At 37.8% G+C, this 16,358-nt stretch overlaps 1 protein-coding gene across 3 annotated transcripts; it reads right to left on the bottom strand.

Moving 5' to 3' along the window:
• Positions 1-1,537: 1,537 nt before the first annotated feature.
• LOC122093811 (polyadenylate-binding protein-interacting protein 3) lies at positions 1,538-15,732 on the bottom strand. Of its 3 annotated transcripts, none has more exons than XM_042664304.1 (13): positions 15,143-15,732; positions 14,768-14,889; positions 14,475-14,650; positions 12,876-13,020; positions 12,710-12,744; positions 12,330-12,405; positions 12,172-12,202; positions 11,373-11,659; positions 10,043-10,297; positions 5,225-5,323; positions 4,998-5,048; positions 3,308-3,383; positions 1,538-1,975 (listed from the first exon to the last, which is right to left on the bottom strand). In XM_042664304.1, the coding sequence occupies exons 1-13, from the start codon at positions 15,312-15,314 to the stop codon at positions 1,800-1,802; spliced, it is 1,701 nt and encodes a 566-aa protein (XP_042520238.1). In that variant the 5' UTR covers positions 15,315-15,732; the 3' UTR covers positions 1,538-1,799. The 3 variants fall into 3 exon arrangements, with proteins under 3 accessions (XP_042520238.1, XP_042520236.1, XP_042520239.1); XM_042664302.1 differs by having other exon boundaries at positions 3,308-3,395; positions 15,143-15,715; XM_042664305.1 differs by lacking the exons at positions 12,710-12,744; positions 12,876-13,020 and having other exon boundaries at positions 3,308-3,395; positions 15,143-15,721.
• Between the last annotated feature and the right edge of the window lie 626 nt (positions 15,733-16,358).

Here is a 16,358-nt window from a genome sequence, read left to right as displayed (position 1 = left end):
GAGAAAGTTTTCCTATACCTGTAGTGTAAGGTTCATCCACCATTTACGAATGCTCCCCTTTACCGTGGCTTGAGGAAAACTCACTAAATATTCTACATGAAGTACATTGCCCCAAAACTTTTCAAGTTTTATTAAGCCCATCTGGGGCTGGGTCAATAGTAGCCCAACACGACAGCTCAAGGAACCTCATTTTTCTACCTCATTTTTCTTATATCAGGCGGGCCATGGATTTAGTTCTTGATGTCAGAGAGGATTGGTGGGTATCAGTCAGTTTTGCCCCTTGTTTTTTAAGAAAAGTACTGTTTTTACCCTGGAATGATGCAGATAACTGTTCTGGATCGGTCAAGGATCGGGGATTGGTCTCAGCCAATATGATACCCCTGAAATGATGTGGATAGCCAATTTAGATTGGTCAAGTATTGGGGATCAGTCTCAGCCGATACCAATACAATACAGCCAATATGATATCCATACTTGAAGCCATGGTGCAGACTGCATCAGTCCAATTTTTTCTATAAAAGCTCCGGCTTGATTGAAAGAGAAATTAAAAGAAAGAAAAGTAAAATTTTAAACTTAAAGACCAAACTTTTGTAATTATTACCTCATGAAAAATATTAGTGACCGTTCACCTCAGAAGTATTGCTGCCGTCTTTTTTTTGCAGCCTTTGTTAGTTGCTGGAACTAAGGTATGGTTCAGCAACTACAAAGGCTTTAAGAAAGACTATGAATTGAAAATAATTGGAGATTTCCTGGAAACTTATCATATGTAAGGCACAAACCACTACGGTTGCTCCTTGGTTTCTTATTGTTTTGTAGAATACCCATATTAGCTACCTGGTCAATAATTTACAACTTTGAATGTCGGGCATTCTTAGCAGAGTTCAACTGGAGCATGCAATCATCTGTTCCATTTATTAGTGTTTATCATAAAACGTCGGAATCAAACTTTTGAGTGTATCCACTAATCTTAACTTTGGAACCATATCAGTTTACAGGAAATGATCTCTTTCAGAAACCAAAGTTATGAAAGGCCTAACCAAAACAGAGGCCTAAAACAAGATCACCATACAGAACAGACCACAATATTTTGGCTATTGTTGCCTCACAATTCTCATTGAATAGCTGAGTTGAAAATTGAAAGCACCTCAAAAGTCTGCAGATAGACTCCAAAAGTCAAAGGAGGCCCAAACTTCTACAAATGCAGAATTCTTTTTTTCTTTCTTTATTTCTATGTTCCCAAAAACCTTAATCTCTCTCTCTCTCTCTCTCTCTCTCTCTCTCTCTCTCTCTCTCTCTCTCTCTCACACACACACACACACACACGCACAAACTGACAGCTACGAAAAGGACAAGCAAATTTTCTGGGAAAAATAGCTCATATGATCCAAATATTCAATTCATTCCATAGTTCCTTGGATAACTAAAAAGAATTATCCAGCTCTCACTAGTAAACTAATTCTCTACAAAATATTGTCAATACTTCACATCAAAATAAACTGAGGCATGGTATTTTTAATGCATTGCAACATGGGAAATATGAGTTTTAAGACCATTCTTTTACTACCATCACCAATATCTTATCGGCTGAATTTTCATCCGACAGTTCAAATACTCTACATTTATAAATAACAACTTCATTGCCAAAACCACCACTCTTACAGTTTGAAAGCCCAGTAAAAGAAAAAATACAAGGTAGTCATTGACAACTAATGCTGGCACCTGGTACTTCTCTAATAAAGAATAATAAACCCTAATTTCATTTAAAAAAAAAACAGGTAGAGATGAGAAAGAATACACACTCATGGGAACTTACTGCCAAACAAACCATTGGCACCAGGTACTGGGACAGGCTGAATAGTAGGGAAAGGAGACTGTGACAGCTGAATGGGAGTTGGAATGGCAAAGGGATGCTGTCCACCAGCCACGATAGATGGAGGAGCTACACAGAGGTGCAATGCTGGAGCTGTTCCACTTCCTGTCATTTAACAAATTGAATATCATGATTAAAATTTGTAGACAGATTGACAGATGAATACTTGAATAAAAAAGCTGACGCCTTTTTTTTTTTTTTTTGGAGGGGGGGTTGGTGTTCTTGAAGACAAACGGAATTCAGCAGTGAGCATAGAGAGCGATTCTTCACAGGGTGGACCATTGAGATCAGGATTATCTAATCTCTTTAACAGGTTTTCCCAGAACGAATAGATATGGAAACATGCAAGAGGCAGATCGAAAATGTATTAGCCTACCAAGGAATCCCAGCTGACATTTGACCTAATATGATCAATACAGATAGGGGTCCTTCATCACCAAACAGTCACCAGTGTTCATGCCTCACATATTTTAGCTATGTTTTTGATGGACACCATTTTACGGTCTAGCAAACTGATACTTGAGACGTCCAATATGATAAATGACCCCAATAATAATGGGGAGATGGTTGCAGCTATTTCGCAGCAAGCAGTCTTTATTTTATTTTTATTTTTTTTTGGGGGGGGGGGGGGGTGTTGTGGGTTTGGGGGCTTTACTTTGTAAAACTAGAGACCGAATGTGCTGAGCAACCAGAAACATAAATGGAATGGCCTATACTTAATGAATCAAGACTCTCCATGGTCCCAAAATCCAGAAGAATCAAACTGTCTAAAGCAAATGGTCTAAAACACCTCTACTTATAGATGTCCGAATTTCAGCTAAGTCCATCAACTGTTAAATTTACCAACATCATGAGATTCTAGGGACATACGACCCAGAAAGTGGAGGATTGAAGTTGATTCAATAGGTCTGTTCTATCATGTATGGGTAAGGTATTCTTGTATTCATGGCAAGGTTTGAGATTTTGACATTTCGACATTGAGCAAAATGATGTGACATGCAAATTGAAGGATCTTCAATGTTTTGTTATTTCACGGAAATGAAACATATTGCCTTGCCATTTCGGCTTGGTCAGTTGTATATTTTTTGGGTTCCATTTCAGTCGTATATTTTGGCTTCAACCAAGGTTGAAATCCCAGTAGAAACCGGAACCTTGAACCTTGGTTTATGGATCTGCTTAGCTGCTTGGTTCTTTAGCAGGTAACAAGATATTAACATTGATATCAAATGATTCCACTTATCCTAATGGGATGAGAAATCTTCAGAATTCTTCCTTCCTGAACCACAATAGGATTTATTTTGTATCCTACGTGGATGATCCAATCTGCAAAGATCATATTCGGGAATTGTTTGATTGTCTTTCTCCAAGGAAGAAGATAAACATAATCAACTTGAATTTAGCATGGCTTTCATCATTTACTGTAAAATTAATTCATACCTTGGTGCTTTGGAAAATGAGCCTGATGTGAAGTTAACAGGTTGCGTGTAGATACTTGTGAAACTGCAGCTGCACCCTGAACCGCATCCTTCCAAAACAAAATATTTTCAATAAAGAAATCATGTTCTTAGCCTATTAAAGAACAAACAGAAACAAGTAAAATACTAAGCCTTAAAATGAAAGAAATAGGCGACATACTACCATACAAGTATCATGACACTACACGTCATGGTGAACTAAAACATCAGTTATCATTGATTAACAAACATTAGTATAGGAAGGTAAATTTGCATCCTAGACAAGGTTCACAGGAAACAATTACCACGTATATTTTTGTACTTTATGTATGAGGAATGTACAAGAATAAGCTGTTGATCAAAGCTTCTGCCTCCAAGTTACAAATCTAAGGGGCACCAAATCTGCAGGTACCAACACCCAAATGGGGGTGGAGGGGATGGCAATAGAACATTATGCATAGTTCGAGGTCTTGGCGAGATCTCGCTAAAGTCTCATTTTTTGTCTTTGGTGAGTTGAGACCATATGCGATACTAGAAACGACAATATCTCGCTCAAAATCTGTCTCAGCTGAGATTTTGGTTCAATTCTCCGTTTCAACTTGACTCGACCAAGTCACATGATGTTTTAAAACCCATTTAGATGAGATTTCTTGCCTTTCTCACTAGATCTCGCCTATCTTTCCCTGTTGTGAAGAGAAACCCAACAAGACATGTGTTTTGGTGGCTGGAATGGAACCCTAAAAGGGCTTGGTGATTGGCTTTCAGAAATGGTAGATTTGAAGTTCAAACCAAAGAGAACACTCTGTTACAACTGGGATCGAATTCTGATTCTGGGCCTGCACTTGTTCTTCAACAAAGGTGGTCTTCAAGGCTTGAATGTATAGCAAACTTGCCCTCAAATCACTCTCTCACAAAGGTAAACAGAGAAGGGAAGAAAAGAGAAGGGGGGGGGGGGTAAGGGAATGGCTATCGCAGCCTGGGCTCTTACCCACAGCTGTTGAACATCCAATCTCAGGTATAAGGAGCAACAATGGCTGTAACTTCTTTCATTAATTATCAAAGTATTACATCAACTCCTCTTATATAATAGAGGGTACAACCTTACAATTTTGAAACAAAACCAAAAAGGAAACTAACATGATAATAGAAACTAACTAAATTTAGTAACTATGTACTAACTTGCTCACTAAGAAAGAAATAAAATAGAAACTACCTAAACTAAACTAAACTAAATAGGAAACTAAAATCGGAGCTATGGACCCAAGTTACTGTTCAAGTGAACAGTGTCACATGAACAGTGTTTTGTGACGGTATTTTCTGACTCATATTTTTGTCCTCTTCTTCAAGCTTTGATCTGCATCACATATGTAAGATTTTCTACCAGCACAATACCTAAAATTCCAGCTTCTACAATACCTCTCATATTTAGTAACTTAAGATGTCAAAAAAGAATCAAGGTTTAAGTTCTCGCCGAAATTTCTTGAAATATTCGGTTTCAACATATGTCAAAACAAAACCCATGTGATATATAGAAGAGTCTTGTTCCCTTATTATTTGGATAAGTTAAAGGAACAAATAACTCCTCAGCCTCATTATGATGTTAATCATGACTACATCAAGCAATTCTATTATTTGGTTAAGATCAAGGAATATAACATATTATCATGTCTTACATGTGAAACTGGATGCACATAGAGCAGCTGTCCGAGTCGTCCAAACATAACCTGATAAATAATTGGCAAATGAAAAATAAAACAGCAAGTTATAACGACCCAAGTCACTGAAAAGATCATGAATCCACATAGTAAGAAGCCACCAGATCTTTCTACAACTGAACACATAACAACCACATGGGAGACAATTCAGCTACCAAAGTAGATGAGATCTCAATACCACTTACAGGTTGAGTATTTGGACGCACATATGGAGGTCCTGCTTGGATGGGATATTGACCAGCATATCTAACTGGCTGCGGCCTGCTTCCCACATGTCCAACAATCTATTGCGAAAAAAGAATTACAGATATAAGTTACCAAAAAAAAGCATTTGATAGATTATGCAGTAGAGTAATGGAAGTTTGAGTTTTTCAGAGTAAATAAACTAAAAAATATTAGACAACCATGTAAGGCTGCAACTAGATGGACTCAGACAGTCCTAGAAGATTTGGATCCAGATATAATTATTAATTGGATGATCTGAAATCCAACTATTGATCCAATGAATCTAGAAAACCTGAAATGTTGCGAATTATATCCAGAAAATATTTCTGATATAAATCCTACCCCAAAAAATATGTCTTTACTTGCATTTATCTATCTTAATTGGCTCATTCCACCATGATCTTCCTCTATGTAGTTAATAAATGGATCCTTTTTTTTTTTTTTTGACAGGTATCCAAGCCTTCGGCCTGACTAGTCCCACGGGCCCATACTGACCCCACAACCGCATGGACCGGGTCATACCAGTGTTGAATGAGAACCATTCAAATTTCACTGAAAACAATAAAAAGCACTAAACACCCCCGCGTGAGTGGCCCCAAGGAGGTAAGAGGAGTCGAACTCAGAACCACACGCTTTTTGGGGCGATGGTCCCTTGCCAACTCGGCTACCCCCTTGGGGTTAATAAATGGATCTGACTTAATCAGGCTGGATCTTAAATGAAGCGAGTTCTACCTACTTTCAATCCGCTATAACCAAGTCAAAACTGGGTTAAGATCCAGCGCATTGCCAACCTAGAACAGTGCTGAAGTAGAGCAGAAGGATGATCTATCAAATGCATAGAGCAAGTTGTTGACCATCTGCTAGGGAAGGGGAAATGGGTCCACCTAGGAGACATCCAAAACCTGATTAATGAAATAAAATTTTCTTCCCTAGGATTTTTTTTTTTTTTTTTTTTTTTTTTTTTTTTTTTTTTTTTTTTTTTTAAGGATGAACTTCTTTTTTCTAGAATGTTTTTCATAGTATTGAGAGTTGAAAAGAATAAGATTAGACGGTTAAGAACTCATAACCACTAGATTCACTAGAAGCTCCTGGGTGGGATCAACTATATGATGGGCCCACCAGCAATGGCACCACATGCTCCAGAGTGCATGTGGACAACTGTCCTGTTCTACCCAGAAGTCAAACCGAGGCATGATGCAAAACGTTTCAAAGAGAGAAGTCACAACTTGCATTCTAAAGATAATGTTCTAAAGAGTTGATAATGTAAAAGTAAACAAAACCAGGGAAAAAAATGTAATGCCAATGGAGGAATGGTTTTTACATAAGCAAAGGAGGAACTGAAATAATTTAATTTTGCAGAAGTTGTCTATTAAATAACAAAAGGAAAAAGGGAATTAAAAATAAAGACGCAGAATATCTAAATAAACTACCTCAAAACATAGTATAAGAACTGAAACAATAAAGTAAACTAACAGATGGCCTTATGGCAAACCTACTTAATGTAGGAGTAGATTACAAGAAACTGACCCCCACAATTTATAAACCCCAAACAAGACAAATAGGGCCAGGAAACAAGGAGATAAGACCATCAAATAAGCCCCCAAGGATACAATAGCAATGCAGGAGCAAAACCAGCCCAAAACCCAACTCGATAGGAGAGAAAAGGCCTACAATATGGTTGGAGAGAGAGTTGCGGCCAGATCTGTAGGACTCCAATTGAGTTGCACTCTTGGGTATAGGTAGCCCCAAGGGAGTGTACAAAAACCAAAAAAATTGAGAGACTTTTGACAGACGGTTGAGGAGATATTTACCTTCTTGATTTTCAGACTTAGGAGAGAGAATCTGAAGATTTCTGCAAGAACAGCAACTGGGTGATCTGAACAGCTTCAAGAAGAGGATTGAATAATCCTATCGTGCCTTCTAAACAACCCTTAACAGTAGCTCTTTGATCAGATTCATAATAGAGGAGAAGAGAGAGATCGCATAAAGAAAGGTGGGGAGAAGAAGATCACACAGCCCTCAGGCTCTCAAACATTGAGAGTCAATTCACCTTTTTTCAAATCTAAGATTATAAGTACACAGGCAACTCTATTTAAAGAGGGCAGAATAACAATCATATCCTAACTAGGAGCTAGCTTCCAAATAGGACTAGACAATCCTAGCAGGACTTGGACTCATAATAGGACTAGGACTATAACTCCAACATGGAGTAGGTAACTAACTAACCTCCTAGCAGGACTTGGACTCATAATAGGATTAGGACTATAACTCCAACATGGAGTAAGTAACTAACTAACCTAAGCTGACTAATAATTGAAATAACAAAAGAAATAGACTCAAAACAGGACTCTAACTAAACTAATGAATTAAATCCCGTTTTCCTACTTTCTACCCATATTTTAAGCCCATTAAAATAGCCCATTACAAAGAAAACCCATGGGATCAAAGGTCCAACACATACATAACCCAACCCAAGGCTTATTTGCAATAAAATAAGCCCCTTAAGTGACTTATCTACATCACTACTACTTTGCCAAACTCTCTATAGCTTCACTATGAGACATTTCTTAGGTTGGTTATGGTTTATTGATTGGTTTCCTATATTGTTTACCACAAGAAAGGAAGCCATCTCCAAGTTGGTTACGATTTATTAATTGAGCCCAATATTGGCTATCGCAAGAAGGGAGCCTTCTCTTATTGGGCCTCATGGCACACATAATTTACCATACCTTGGAGAACTTGACTATAAAATGTTTCCAAGTCGAATGCAATATCGTCTGCAATAAGAAGAGCAGCATTTTCAGGTTGTTCATAATTTACTGAATAGGTTTCTATTTGTCAACTACAAGAAAAGCAACAATCTCAGGTTGCTTACAATTTATCAATTGGGTCCAATAATGTCTACCACAAGAAGTGAGATATTCTTCAGTTTGTTACAGTTCATTAACTTCATTTATTGGTCACAAGCAATTGTATGATGGTTGAATAACCAAGGATTATCACCTTGAGAATTCTGCACTAAGGGTTGACGCAGTAGCACTGCCATGGTTGGACCGGCATGACCCGATCTCGAAACCTAGACCAAAGCGAACTGGACCCAAACCGGGTTTTTGCTCCAATAAGGGTTGGTAAGGGTTTATTTAGTTATTTGGGGATATTCTTGTAATTGCAAGTTTATTCTATTTTAGAGTTTGATATACATAGGAGGTTGCATTGAGTTGTTAATTTCCTAGTTTGAGAGTAGTTTTTTGGAGTTTTATTTTCTTGATATATACATGTAATCCCTTCATTTAGGGAAAAATAAGAATATTGAAATTTCTACTGCCGTGGTTTAGCTATTGGTCGAGTGACCTGCTCCCTTTCCTCCCCCAATCTCCCAGGTCCTACTACTTTCGCCTCCAGTAAGTTGTCTAGATTCTTCCATTATTCTTCTCGTGCAGTTCTTTTATTTGTACTCTGTTCCATCTTGTATCTTTTTCCCATTTCCTTCTGTCCTAACGATATTGGCATCCTGAACTTTGAACTCAAAACCCTTTGGGACTCAATCGGTTTGGGCAGAAACTTGGGAATTTACTTACCTACTCCAGTGCAACTCTGTACGTTTTGGTTTCAAAAATTTGCTTAAATGGTGACATAACCCCCTGAAATCAGATCTGCTCAGTTTTGATTTCCTCTGAAACAGGTCAAATCAAGTCTTCTAATCCCTATTTAATCGAGGTTTATAGGTTTGATTCAACCTGTTAGGCCTAGGCAATTCTCACTTTGTGGTTTCAGAAAGTGTTTGATATGGATTTAAGAGGCTGTAGTTGTCGTTGGATCTTCTACCTGCGTCTACCGTGTGAGCGTGACTCTTCTGGTCAAAGATAGAAGAAGACACAAATTGTCCAAAATGACAAACAAGGACAGATTATATAAAATTACTCAAAACCCCTTTGCTTCTTGAGTTTGTTTCTATGTGCTCCCAATTAACTTGAAAATTTCAGAATAGCTCTATTACTCAATATTTATTTGCAAATTGGTCCCTCTTGAGTAAAGTAATAATAAAAACTGCCATGTAACTTCATTCACAAACGAAACTCTCCTTAAATCATTATGGAATAAAGAAAATGATTTCTATTTTGATCATTTTTTTTTCTTTTTCAATTGCATCAAGTCCATTTTGGAATCCAACAAATGACAAGGTTGCCTGATATTGTAATCATTGTTCAGCAAGAAGAATATAAAGCTCTTCGAGAATGAATTTGGGAAGTCCAACGATTTGTTTAATCGATACAAATTGTGACCCAGATCTTGCAGATATTTCAAATTCAGTGAATGACTAGCCAAAGAACGTGCCTCCAAACCGAAGTAACTGATAATGAACTTTCACTTTCAAGAAATGGCCTAAAATTCCTGGATGAGTCATAAGAACAGATAATTTAATTAAAGAATAAAATGATTTAAGCTCAGTTCTCCAAGCATATAATCTCCTCATTAAATTGAACTGGGCCACTCCACTATGATGAAATCAGACCTCCAGGCACAACCAATATTTGAATCGCGAAAACTAAAACATGAAGAAAATAAGACCCAGAAGTTTGGATGAGAAAACCATGCAGAGGTATTCAAGTTCAAAAGTAAACAAATTAACATATTTCAGATTTTATCTTGACATACCATGGAAAATAATTTTAAAAGAAATAGTAAATGATGCAAGATGCAACCACCACAACAAAAAAATAAAAAATACCTGATAACAAAAGAAGTTAAAAGAAAAGAAAAAAACAATGAATACATACAGGTTGGGAATATTGAGAACCACTGCCCTCGTTTCCAACTACTGAATTATTGTATTGGACGAACTTCACTGGCAGAGATGAACGGGGTGCAAATGGGCTGACTCCGATTTCTGGCTGGACATCAGCAACAGGCACCACAGGCGAGTTGTTCGGGATGTAAGCCATGCTTGCAACTGTTGGCACTGCAGGGGTTGTTGTTCTAGGCATTGCAAATGATGGAGAGAAGGTTTTTGCTCTTGGATTGAGCTTAAATTCCTACATAAAATATTGAAAGAATGGACTTTAACACAAAAAAGATTAATAATTCGCGTTATCAAAAGAACTGAATGATTGCACTAAGTTACATAATTTAGTAAATCGTATAGTTGCCATCAATCATTCTAGAGGCCAATATATTGTCTGTCCAAAGTCCAAAATCTAAACTAATAGCCCCACCTCTACAACCAAAAGTCACAAGTATTGGACAACTTCATTTTCTATTTTAGATGGTGTCTTCAGCTGCGGCAATGGAATATATCAGTGCCAAGAAAAAAAAGGGTGGTTAATTGATTCACCCTCTACTTTGCACATCAAAGTTTGGCTCCATTCTAGAGGGTTTTTCAAATAACTTGTGCAATTACCTAAGGGTGTCAAGGAACTATGACTACTATCGGCATCTAGCTCCTTTTGGTAGGAGGAGGTTTCTACGAAGGGAGGTCAATTTGCATATTTTTGGCGTCCGTGAGTGGAAAGAAAAGGCAGGCTGTCTCAATAGTGAAGGAAGAGGTAACCCCCTTTTGGCAGGGCTCCTCAAGCTAAAACACAGTCAAGTTGAACTTTGATGGGTATTCTTTGGGTAATCCAGGTCCATTGAACATAAGGGGCATAGGAGGATTGCTAAGATTTGGGAATTGTAGGTTGTTAGAGTAAATTCAGTTCCAACTATAGAAGGTGATTCCACTAGGGCAGAGTTTTGGTCTCTTAATGTAGATCTGGAGGGAGACTGCCATATCCATAGGCTAATGTCAGGTGCTTGTGGGAGGAGATTCAGCTTCAGCAAACATTAGTAATTGGATGAGACTGATTCACAAGCATGGTGATGTTTCCCAACTGAATCTCTCATTCTCCTAAATGCTAAGAGCAGTGAATAAAGAGGCAGACAAATTTTGGCTTAGGAAAGGGTGGCCAGACCCCATCTGTATTTGGGAATAGCTTACCATTGTAATTTGCAATTTCCAGTTTTATTACTCTTATTTCTGTGATGTATCATTTGGAAGGGGGTGGTTATCTTTGATTATATTATTTTTCTTGAATCCTAAAAAAAAAAAATCCTACAAATGATCTGCCTCACCTTGGAACTTGTATTAAAACCCGAGCCTCTTGGTGGGACCATACTGGTTGATGAAGCTAATGAAGTGGAACATGATTGTGGAGGAACATCAACACCTGATGTGGAAGAAGTTGAAACATCTAACAAAAAGTCTGTCGAAGCAGGCCTCTGACAGTCCTGGGTGTCCGGTTTGACAAATGAAGGGTCGCGGCTAGCACATGCTCCATAGCCTTCATTTGGAAAATTATTAGATGATATCCCCATGTTCTTTCCATCAACGGTTTTTAGTTTGGTATGGAAGGTATCCACTGCATGAGAATATAAACAAACAGAATGGGTCAAACAGAACAATCTTCCAACCTACGGTAAGAGAGAGTCTACAATAACTCATAGACAGCAAATGAGCAATTTAGTATCGAAGTGGTGCCAGCATTTAATGCATCTCTAAGAGGGGGCTCTCCCCCCCCCCCCCCCCCCGAAAAAAACCTTCCCCACAAAATCAAGTACATCACGTTACTCCAGAAAAGAAAATCATAAGTCAAAAGGTAATAATCATAGGAGATCTCTTAGCTGGACTAGTAATAATGTAAGCCCAAAATGTATAATGTGCATATTTTATAGTAAGCCATTGACAACCATCCATATGATTTCGACCAGATTGGATTACCTCAAGGTTTTTCCTCTAGTATAAAGGAAGTGAGGAGGAAAAAACTGAAGAGGAAAAAGACCCTGGGGGAGGGGGGAAGCATGCTATTTCAGAAAAAAAAAAAATCCGAAAATACACAACCCTTAGAGAGTAAAAAAAGGATGCGGGACTCACTGCTTGAACTTGAGTTCTGAACTTTATTAATCTGCAGGAGACAATAGAATATGAAATAGTTAAAGTTCAGACAGAAACATACATCACCATACGAGTTCTTATTTTTTATTATACTTGATCATAGATAAAAGATTTGAGACATAGTTGCTTTAACATACAGTATCTTCTTCATGGGCCTCATGCTGCCGGTCATACTGATCTTTTTTCCTTTGTGACCTCTCTTTCCCAATCTGTCTGTCGACAAAGCAAATGATGGAATCTGAGTTCAAGATAATTAACAGACAAAAGAAGATAGAGATAAGAAATGGTAACATTTTCATATGACAGCTTCAATAACATGTCTCTGACAACTGCACCCATAAGGAGAGATGGATGGATGGTAAAACTCAGTCCATCCAATCTCTGTCCACTTTCAGCAGCCAGCAGAGCATTCCAGACCCATCATTTAATGTGCTTCATACAAATCTCATTCAGAAGCAAAATAGGATACTTATATAACTATGGCTTGTAATGGTTTACATGTCTGAGGAGTACTTACCCCGCATAATCTGAAACAGTTGAAACTTCTTCAATCTGTGATCATGTAAAGAACCAGAAAAATACTGAAAAGAGTGCTCCTTGATAAGGAATATACTGAAAACTGATAGAACTACTGTTTGCTTTCCTAAGACAAAATCCGTTTATAAAGTCATCAAACAGCTCACCTTTTCTTGATGCATGGCATCAACATTTCCAGGTAATGCCCCTTTGCTCATGCCAAGCAGCTCTTCAGATTTTCCGGACAAACCATCCCCAGAACTCGCATTTATGAAATCATAAGTGTATCTATTCTCATTCTGATCTAAACTCCTGGATTGATCCATGAAAATTGGAATGAGGTTCCAAGGTTCCTTCCAAAAATAAAATGAACTGACACTAGATAATTTCAAAGAACAGCTAATTGGCAATCTTAAAGTTATATCCGGGTATGTTAAGCACTATCCAGGCATGATAATTTCAAAGAAAAGCTAGAAGAGTTGCAAGATCCTTGGTGCTGCAAACACATCCTAGAAGAATTAAGTTTTATGCCATTGCAATTCATCTCCATCTATTTTATTTTCAGAATTCTATCCTTGCTTGTGCACTGACTTCATTAGCCATTTCGAGTACCCTACAGTGTTTTTCTGAGAAAACATTTGCCATCAAAAATGTATGGTCATGAGTCCTTGTTCAGTAGGCTTTGGAATCAGGTCATTCCGACCTATATTGAGCAACATATCTTCATATTTATGAGGGGTCTCAGAATCGAAATTTCTACACATCTTGAGCTTTTGTTAGAGCTTGTGTGATTTACTCTTCCAATCCGTTAGTTTCAGCAGCCTATCTTGAGCCTTGCATCAAGATGATTTTCTAAGCAGGCATATTTAGAGTGTGTTCTCCTAGCAGCTCACCTATTTTAAGCCATGGGGAAGGATAATTCTGAAATTCTCATTTCTTCTTAAAACTCAATAGGAATTTCTAAATTAACTAGCTAATGAAAGTGTGTCTGTGACTCGATGATCAGTTCTCTACCGGGACAAAGAAGATGATCACTAGCAGAGATAGCAATTCGAACCTTATAGTATCCCTACGGATGGAAGAGTTCGCTCCGCCGTGTAAGATCTCTGGACCTACCACGACCACCATTTGCGGCCTATTTGCATTCTCTTCCCTGCCCGGGAAGGTGGAACAGTAGCTTGCTTCTCTCCTAGACTGATGGCGGCTTATGTAGTGGTCGGCCTTCCTACCAGAATGCCTTTTACGAGTTAGTATTATTACACCATGAATTGACAAGCCTGAAAATCCAGAAGCCTGGGTGCATCACGCACGGGTCTTCTTATTTGAGTGCAAAGATGGCTGACTGGGTGTGTTACAGTCAACAGAAGCTTCGATTTCGCATCTTTCAAAGTACACTAAACTGACTAGACAAACCAAACAGCACTAAAGCTTTAACTGACCCTGCCCAGTGCCCACCACCCATGAATAGAAAGACTACAGAGGGCCCCCTCAGCCCTGGCCTGGTTCAAATACCCTTCTTTTTCACTTTATTCTACCCCGCTCACTGCCCCCTCAGCAATAAATCATTCCAAATTTTTTGCATGTTCTCAATTGAACTTATAATCTCTCAATGCTGGTTTTTCATGCACACTTAGCTTCATAAACCAACCTTTATGTTAAAGAAATATTATAGATAATGGACATGACAAAACATAGCTAGTGGTGTGGTTTATACCTATGACATCACTACAGAAAAATGTGTGAGAACCAAGAGTAGAGAGAATCACCTAATTTGACTTATTTGAGTAGTATCCGCTGCAGATGTTTTCAAATCAACCTTGTTATATATGGGAGATACTTCTTCACTTTCCAGACACTCAGTAGGATGAACACATCCATTGACAGCTCCAATGTCATCCTCAGCTACACTGCCAACAGTTCCATCTACCTGAAGTATAACTCCCTATGTATGGAACCATTCAAATATAAGCACATTGTCCAACATAAAGTCCATTATATAGCAAATGGAATCTAGGGCCAACTTCAATTATTTATATCTCAATACAATACATAAACATACCTTCGCAACTACTTGAACTAGATCACCTGAAAGTACAACAAGTGTATCAACGATAGCACCTATTTCTAAGTTGGAATCATTTTTCCCCTTCTTTGTCATCCTTGCTCTTTTCAAAACAATGCCTGAACAATACAAACCCAATATAAATATTTGGAACAAGGATTAATTATTCTAGATAAAAATGACAATAAGAAAGATGATAAAGAAAATGCAAATACAAATTATACATCAACAAAGTACAGAAATCAGGATCAATAGATTGGTGAACACACCCTAGATTCGAGTTCTATTAAGGAAAATACAATTCATAGATGAGAGAACAAGATATAGATTCAAATACTGGTGAAAATGGAAACTTGACAATGGCGAACGCACCATAATCCTTTTCGACACAGGCAGTGTGGAAGATGCCTGAATAGATCGAACCGTCCTTGACCTGAACTTCGACGGGAACTCCTATAATGCACATGGTAGTGAATAGCAAAGCATCACTGAGCGAAGACGACGCAGCCCTGTCGTCTGAATTATCTACGATTTTACAACCCATCTTTGCCTCCTTCCTGCCGATTCAACTGCGATTCTGATTCTGTTTCTGTTTCCGTTTCTTTTCTATCAATATATAATAACCTCTCTCTATTAAAATCCTTTCTGATCCAACACACCTTACTTTGGAGAGATTGAAGAGGAAACTGTAAAGGCGATCTACGCTTCAAACCTGCAAGTGATTTGAAGAACCAGAGAATTTCCTGTTTCCTTAACCAAGATGCCTATAAACTATTTCTTTTCCTGTCACAAGGCTCACAACTCGGAAGAACACAAGAGCATATATGGGCTCCTCTGTAGCAAGATAGGCCCATACGCGATTGCTATGGTTGGGCGTAATTTAGTTTTCATACATTTATATCTTCTTTTTGGGCCTATCGTTTGGAAAGTTCTTACACCTTTAAGCTCATAAATTAGAGAAAGAGGGTGTCAATCAGTTTGGTTCGGTTCAGGTTTTTCTATTCAGTTTCGATTTGGTTCAAAATACAATATGTCAAAATCGGAATTGAACCGAAGCTGAATACTTTTCATGACTTGAAAACCACATCGAACTAAATCAGTTTGGCTTTATTCAGTTTATGTATTTGTTTCATTTGATTTTAAGTGAAAATAACTTGATGCAACAAATAAAGTTAAGAAGGAAATTACAACCTCATAAAGGTATAATCCCATGATGTCAAATCTGATATTTTTCAATTTTTTTTACGCAACTCAAAAGGAAAATCTATAGTAAGTAATTTCACATAAATCAACAATGACACGAGATTGTAGGGTTTGGTATGGTTTAAATTCTGTTTAGTTTTTTACCCCCCAAAAAAAAAATCTGTTTGGTTCAATTTTTAATGGAGAACAAAATTCCACGGTTCTAAACGTTCGGTTCCAGTTCTAAATTTAAACCCTTACACTCAGCTGAAAATAATATTCAAATGGTAATAACAATAAAGGGAAGTATACAATAGGAGGGACCCTTTTTTTTTTTTTTTTTTTAATGAGAAAGAAAAGATTCAAATTAAACAAAAAGAAGAGCCAAACTGTTGTAATCCGGTTT

The sequence above is a fragment of the Macadamia integrifolia genome, chromosome 11 (assembly GCF_013358625.1).
Source record: "Macadamia integrifolia cultivar HAES 741 chromosome 11, SCU_Mint_v3, whole genome shotgun sequence".
In the NCBI taxonomy this organism is placed as follows: Eukaryota; Viridiplantae; Streptophyta; class Magnoliopsida; order Proteales; family Proteaceae; genus Macadamia; species Macadamia integrifolia.
Note: the sequence above shows the minus strand (reverse complement) of the source record. Positions and strands in the feature narration are given on the sequence as shown.